Source organism: Xenia sp. Carnegie-2017, unplaced genomic scaffold, assembly GCF_021976095.1.
Source record: "Xenia sp. Carnegie-2017 unplaced genomic scaffold, XeniaSp_v1 HiC_scaffold_2, whole genome shotgun sequence".
Classification (NCBI taxonomy): domain Eukaryota; kingdom Metazoa; phylum Cnidaria; class Anthozoa; order Malacalcyonacea; family Xeniidae; genus Xenia; species Xenia sp. Carnegie-2017.
This window is the reverse complement of record NW_025813482.1, coordinates 4883520-4891535: the sequence shown is the minus strand read 5'-3', so window position 1 is coordinate 4891535 and position 8016 is coordinate 4883520. Positions and strand designations below refer to the sequence as shown.

The window sequence follows — 8016 nt, the reverse complement described above, 5'->3', positions numbered from 1 at the left end:
GAATACAACTTTCCAAGTAAAAATAATCGCACCGCTGAGTTGGTCAATCCAAAAAATGCGAACTCAAACGAATAGAAGAATTTCCAGCGCATGATAATCTCATTTTCATTAACAAGCAATGAGAATGTGACACTTGACATATTGGCAATTAATTACATCAGCACGTTACATCCAAATCACCTGTTGACGTTTGAACAGGAACTTCTATATGTTCACACTGTTTGTATTACGTGCAGTAATATAAGATTTAAAATTCCAAAGGGAGTTAATTTGTCATTTTGCTAAAAAATTTATCCGCGACCAAGTCTGGGTTTATCTGACTGTCTTTCAACTCCTCGGACATTTTTGTTCAGTATTGCTACGTACGTCAAATAAGCAACTTCAATAAAGGAGAATACTTCAATATCCATTGCTACCATACACTGGAACAAAATATAGTAAGCAGAATTACTTCATTAAATCCTGGTGGCATTTTGGTAGGTGCCAAATGAAAATGTATTGTAATATATCAAATTTTTGAACATTTATGATAGAGTGTAAACAAAGCATGCTAGCAATGAAACTTATCTGACAGGCAATTGTTGTTTCGTGGTTTGGCACAAATTCCCCAATAAAAGAAAACTAACTTTCGAGGTAGCTTCTCTATTTATGATTTCATAGTTTATTTCATATTCCTCTTACAATACTATTGCATTATTGTTTTACGTTAAGAATGGTCTTCAAAATGTTTAATATCATTACAAAACTTCATGGTAAAAATTTACAAGAATTTACGCGACATTGCGGGTGTTGCAAATTCAACCTATAAGAATTGTATATGTCACTAGTAACTGCTGCTCGGGTTTCAAACGCAATCAGAGAATAAGAAACACTAAACCAAAATCTAACTTAGATAAATAATTTCATTCGTTTTACTTGGCTAACTTTAATTGGCTCGTGCCTTGACGACAGATCAAAGTTAAAACAGTAACCAATACACTTCATTTTTATCGGCTAATAGCGCAAAACTGTCAAAAATAGCAAATTGAACTTATCGCTTGCTCAGAGCAATAAACATAAATCATTCTCTTAAAGGCGCACTTTTTTCATGTACATTCAAGCAAATCTTCTCGAAGAATGGAATATTTATATTCAAAAATTTAAAATATACTAGCACAACAATTGCTTGATCTTTACAGACGTACAATATAAGTAACTATATTGTTGTTTTGACTCACTCATTGCTACGAATTCAGATAATTTCGACAAAAAATCTTTAAAGCTACAAAAGGTGGCTTCTCATATGGAAGCTCAGCATGAACTGACCATATCCCCCAGCAATTTGCTCGAGCAACAATCTTCAACACTTGAATATGGACATAAAAGGGATAAACTTTTAACATTCCAATCGGTCGATGATATATTACCAGTTTCAACAAAAGCACATTATGGAAATATTTTCACTAAAACAAACCATATCTTAAAACGGTTTGTTATAAATTTTCATTTTGTTCCACCACTTGCTTATGGTAAAGAAAAAGCATTGTTTACGATTTATGTTTGAACTCACGCGTGTCCAGGCTCTTGCTATTTTTAGATGATTGACAAGCTGAAAGAGATCTGAATGGTTCTTTTAAATTTCTGTCATTTTAAGAGCGTAGGGTTCCACGATTAGAATAACCTACCTGTCGCTTGCTTTATGTGTTGTCGTAATGTTGGCATGTACCCCAAGGTTGAATAAATGCCTTAACAAATACTTCAATACCAAGTAAGGAAGCCAAAATCGTCATGTAATTTATACATGGATTGATTAGGAATTTTAAAATGATAATTGTCTTCACCGTCATTAGAATACAATTCCAACCATACCCGAGTCTGTTAGTGCCAATGGGATATAAGTAGTCAAGTGAATTTCAACGTAATCACATTTCGTTAGCACTTCATCAACTGCAAAGCTCTTATCGATTATATAAATATATAGCATCGGAAATATAAATCTTTATCTCAAGAACTAAACATTACAAGAAATGAAAGAATATTGAATTCGACTAATTTAAAAGTTTACTCGACAAATAAAGTAAATTATTTTTGATTTAGAACTCAACAACATATTTTAGAAAGAAAATATTGTGTGAGAGAAGATGTTGGAATTTGGAAAGCGAAAAATTGTAGCTGCTCCTTTAATGTTTGTTATCTTGCTGATGTTTGCTGAACTGAAGGCAACTCAAAGCTTAACAGTGGAAAACGAGACAAAAGATGATGAAGAAACAGAACTAACATGGAAGATTTTTACCGACAATGTAGCAGCATACAGTTTATTATCAAATTTGGATCTGGAGTTGCTTATTGAGGAAAACGACACAAAACCCGAGCGACTGAAAAGATCATCATCCACAACTACCTACAATCAGGTTCCATTAGAGACAATGAACACAATACCATATAATGCTGCAGTTCGAATCTCAAGCTCATGCACTGGTACTTTAATCAGTGAAAGACATGTCCTCACTGCCGCTCATTGCATTTATCATAAAAAATCCAAATACAGATCCTTCAAGTCCAAGATCACTGTTGGTGAGTTTAAATTTGTGTACATAGAATGGCGCACTTCTTTTATATTTAATAAAGCATTTAAATGTTTTTCATGTTGGCTACAGTGTGCATATACTTAAATACTTAAATTGATAAAATGACCATTTGCAAGACAATTGCTTGTAATACTTTTCGGTCTGTATTTTGTTAACGGTTTTAAAGCATAAATACGGGCATGAAGTTACATCATTGCATTTTAATTATTTCCAATTACTTCTTATTTTTCACAGGATTTATTTGTGGGAGGGGTAAATTGTGATAACAATAGTGTAATCTTACTCTTGAAAGATTCTATATTTAATCCACAGTATCTGTTATACAAACAAAACTCCTCGAAGATGAAACATACATCACTCCCCTACTATTGCTTATTTTGGCAAATTATTTTTGTGCAAATATAAATGTGATCATAACACACAAAAATGCTATAGCATGTACAGCTTAACCTCCATTTCAATAAAAACCTTTCTCATACATCTCAGTTCATCCACTCATATAAAATTCTGATAACCGTATATGGCATTTTGACGAGCTTAAGATATTCTTAAACCTCAATAAAACCCCTATAATGAAAATCTGAGCAAAATGTTTGTTGGCTTGACGTTTATATTTATTGGTGTGGTCCAGAAAGGTCAGTCATGTCTATGGAAGAGGTTCTAAAAAGGCCATTTGTCTAAAATATATCACGTATCGTGGAGTGTCTCCTTTCCTATGACGAACACCTATAATTTCTCAACTATTTTTTAGCTACGGAAGTAGAAATGAAAACAATCATAATGATTTCAACACCTTAGACCCCAAAATGTTATTGCGACTGGCGGACAGCCTCTCATTAATCAAATTCAACTTTCTTTAAAGGTTGATATCAGATCACTTACAACTCCAATAAATCTAAATAAAGCTTTCCAAGACATACCCAATCAAATTCAACTTTCTTTAATGGTTGACATCAGATCACTTACAACACCAATAAATCTAAATAACGCTTTCCAAGACATACTTTGTGTTCTCAGTATCAACAAATTTATGTCTGACAGCTGATAGAGAAAATGTTATCGCTAATTTACGCCATGTTGGTTTAAAATTCAATAAAGAAATCGTCATTATTGGATCCATTTAGGCAGATGACAAAAAGATTACTTCAACAAATTTCCTATAAGCGAAGTTTGTTTGTTGAAATCAAAACAAATTCTCTACACTATTCATATTAGTTATTAGCTAAAAATTAAACTTTGAAGTCGTTTTAATGAGTAACCCAAATTAAGAGAGCTCTCTCAATTTCATCAAAGAAAGGCTGGTCAGTCCAACCTATAGCAAAAGGCTGAAGTGAGGATTTTTATTCACATTGTATATGTTATTGCAAAGCTAATTTATTTCAGAAAATAATTTTTGAGTCTATAACGAAGCAATATCCATATCATCTTGATACTGATAACATAACCCAATTTAAAAAACAGCAGTAGGTAAAGAGAAGCATTTATTTTACAACATGAAATATTATCCTCGCTGTCTGTTTTTTCAAATTAATCCACCACAAGAGGGTTAAATGCGTGAATATTCGATAAAAGTTTTTTTTCCCAATTTTTTTAATGTCCATTTTTTGTTCGCATGTCAGATGATATTTATATAAAAGTAAGCCAACATGGAGTTCAGATGAAAATGAAACAGATGTAATTCCGATATTTACTGAATATAATAATTTGAATCTCGTCTAATTAGTTTTATAGCATTAATTATTCAGATTAGAAATAAAGTTACGATTGCAACTAAAACCAATAAGCTTATTAACTTCATACATGCCGCACTCTTCGTCATAAAGCTTTCGCAAAATACTGAGCTAAACGAAGAAAATTATGAAAAAGAAACTGTTTGAAATAGAACCGAGTGGCCATTTGCATCTAAAATAATCTATTTTATTAGAAATGGAGGACATATAAACAAAGCCACACATATTAATGAAAATCTGTCTTATGTATGTAGACTATGTGAACGTTATACATCGGACAGATTGCATATGATTATTTTGTTATTATTATTATTATTATTATTATTATTATTATTATTATTATTATTATTATTATTATTATTATTATTATTATTATTATTATTATAATTATTATTATTATTATTTAAAATTATTTAAAAACGGTAACTCTTCAGGAGGCACCTGTTTTTCAAGTGGCCGTTTACTTATAGTATTTACAAAATTCAATACACTAATAAATTGTATTATATAAATGCATGCAAGTCAAAATATTAAATTAATATTATAACAAGTTTCATACAATTACGTACAAAGAAACTAATTATGTATGCACTATTTTATTTCTAAAATATAATTCTAAATGAAATAACCAATTTTACAAAATAAGTGATATTTAGTCAAGCTCAGTCAAAAATACCTTTAAATGCAGTGAGGCTTATGCATTTTTTTCTTTTATTATAGTCGGTAAACCATTCCAAAATGATGCAGTATCTGTTTTTTTTTAATTTTGAACATATTGGAAATCAATATTGGCATTTTTCATTTTGCATTTGTCATTTTGTCATTTTGCATTTTGTGCATTTTGTGTACGTTAAAACATTTATCACTAATCATGAACATAATCTTGCTATATTCAGCTCAACCAAAGCTTATTTGTGTTCAATTTTATTTTTTTGAAAAAAAACAAAGACTTTTTAAAGTGCACCATTTTATCACGAAAAGCCTAGCTATTGGTGCCTTGAGGTGTTCTGTATCTGTAGTGGATCTAGAGTACGTCAAAAATAAATTACGGCAGCACATTTTGAAATATACTTACATTTCTAATCACCTAAGAGGCATGTCTATTGGTAAAATTATATTGTCTGGAAATTCAAAACCAATAGTGTTTTTCTGAAAATACTTAAATTTAGGCAGCCATAACTCATTTTGACGAACGCTGGATCAACTAATGTTCTGTACAACAGAATACAAATGAAAAAATGATAGCTAGTTCAGATGAAATTGCGTGACGGAGAATTGGGAAGATCTTCTTAAAATAACCGTCTTTAAGTTAAACAAGATCAATGTATACATATGGTGTAATAGGAAATAACCATCTTGACAACAAGCACGAGAATGCTAAGTCATCCACGATTTTTTATGTGCATTTGTGTTTGTCTTTTTTGCCTGGGTTTGCTTTACAGCCAAACTATTAATTAAGCAAGTATTTTTGCCGTCAAAAAATTAAAATCACTAGTTTTCAAATTATCATCTTGAATTTTCAATTATTAAATTATAGAAGAGTCGAGTCGAAAGCACAATTCCATGCATATTTCTTAGCGCATGGAAAAAATTCATGTTAATCTTCTTATCATAAATAGTCGCCTTAGCTATTCAGCAAGTTCACCTTTGTGAAATTTTGTGAAACGGAAACTTTACATGGCCTTGTAACTGCTGCATGAGTGCATATGTACCAATGGCAAACTTTGATATGAAATATTATCTCTATACAAAGAACCAATTTATGCGATCGTCTTGCAACATACTGAGAATGAACTATATTTGATATTTATTCTAAATACTGTCTATCGACTAAATGTCAAATTGAATAAAAAATCACCGTGGAAACATTTTAGTCATGCAGCCATATAAAATTAAAATTATTCAATATAAAATTTGTATGAAGAAAACTGTGTTTGGGTACTGGAATTTAGTAAAAATTGACAACATGCAAATCCTTATCTTTAGTGAAGCCTAGATGCAAAAAATTTTATTTCTGTCCATTATATCAAACGTCATGATGAAATTGACAGACGTTTCTGATTTGCTACAAAATATCATTACTAGGCATACTATATGTAACACTTGCGCTTTAACGAAACTCAAATGACATTAAAATTTTTTCTTCAAGAAATACCAAAAGCATCAGGAAAGTTTGACCATGTAAAAGTTCTGAAAGTGCATGCACCAGAGATTTGGAAAAGATATGAAAAAGCTCATAAACCAAAGCATTATGTAGACCAGGATTATGCTGTGTTGGAGTTGAAAAACCCTGTGTATTCAACTTATTTGACACCTCAAAAAAGCAGAGGAAGGGTTGGATTAGGAATACAGTATAACGGTTATCCATCACGTAGTCATGGACGAATGTGGCATTCTTCGTGCCGTATTAACAAAGTTTATAACAAATATACATTCCTTAGTAAATGCGGAGCATCATTGGGACTTCTGGCTCTGGTATCTATCACTCAATTGGGGCTCAAAAGTACGCTGTTACTGCAGTGGTGAGCGCAAATGTTATTATAAAAAAAGGAAGGCACTTTCATTCTTTTGTCGTCATTAATAAATTGACAAGACATAAAGTACATAAAATTTGCCGTTGGGCAAAAAGACAAGACTGTCAGACAGGTTGAACTTGTTCAATAATCATACAAACGAGAAGTGGATTACTCTTAAAAATTCGAGAAATACACAGACATCAGAACTAGTTCTACCTTGTCACTCATTGTAGAAATTCTAAATGAAAATGTATGTATATATTTAGATAGATCACGTTTAGCAAACGTATTTATTACTTTTCATTTGGGTTGAAATTACGTGATATTTCTATTAACAGTGTACATATAGCTATTAATGAATTCTATCGTCAAATATATTCTTATACTTAAAGAGAAAAAATTCACGAGGTTTGCAGAAAAGTTTTAGTGTTTTTAGAAAAAAACTGGGCTCGTTGTATGGTACTGCTGCAGAAAATAGTAGTCCCATCCAAGAGCAAACGTTTAGCTATGATACTTGGAGCCTTGAGCTTAGCTATAAGATTGAGTGTTTCTGGTCAGGACCCAAACAAACATCATGAAAACACGAGTCTGATTTGCACTGTAAACCCAAAAACTAAGGATAGGCTATGCATGTAAGCTTGAAAATTTTTTTACAAAGTTCCTTTTGCAAAGAGGAATTACTCTAAAACAGCAAGGTAACGTGTTATTATTTAAAATTAACCATTAAAAATCATTTTTGAACAACATATATTTATATGAAATAGTTAAATGGCTTAAAATTCCTAAAATTTGAATTTATTTAATCATTATTCGAATGATTCATATGACAAATGTGTTTTTAGAAATTCACTGCATATTCAAACTACAAGGATTGCAGGCTCATCACCATAATGCATGCATGCTGATGAATGGTGCTAATTGAGTCAAATTTACTGATGGTAAATCAAGCAAAAATGAAATATTTTTAGCTTTGTATAAACAAGATGTTTTGATATTTTTAATTGCAGCAATAAAGAAGCATGCATGTGTAGAGACCAACTTCCTTTGCAGAGAAATAAAAAAATTCTTTTTTTAAATTTTAGCTATAAACCAAAAACAACAGTAAAATAGATAAACAAAAGTCATTGATTTGCTAAGGCAATTTAACAAGTCCATATTTAATTACAAATAGGAAAACAGCAGACGACATCAGAAAATCATCAA

The 8016-nt window shown here is 31.2% G+C and overlaps 1 protein-coding gene across 4 annotated transcripts; it reads left to right on the top strand.

The window, feature by feature from the left end:
• The first annotated feature begins 231 nt into the window (after nucleotides 1-231).
• Nucleotides 232-7217, top strand: LOC124440696 (glutamyl endopeptidase-like). 4 transcript variants are annotated; one of them, XM_046991120.1, is made up of 4 exons: nucleotides 232-476; nucleotides 575-633; nucleotides 2077-2553; nucleotides 6447-7217. In XM_046991120.1, exons 3-4 carry the CDS (start codon nucleotides 2121-2123, stop codon nucleotides 6821-6823), a joined length of 810 nt encoding a protein of 269 aa, XP_046847076.1. In that variant the 5' UTR covers nucleotides 232-476; nucleotides 575-633; nucleotides 2077-2120; the 3' UTR covers nucleotides 6824-7217. The 4 variants fall into 4 exon arrangements, with proteins under 4 accessions (XP_046847076.1, XP_046847077.1, XP_046847074.1 ...); XM_046991121.1 differs by lacking the exon at nucleotides 575-633 and having other exon boundaries at nucleotides 2097-2553; XM_046991118.1 differs by lacking the exon at nucleotides 575-633.
• The last annotated feature ends 799 nt before the right edge of the window (nucleotides 7218-8016 follow it).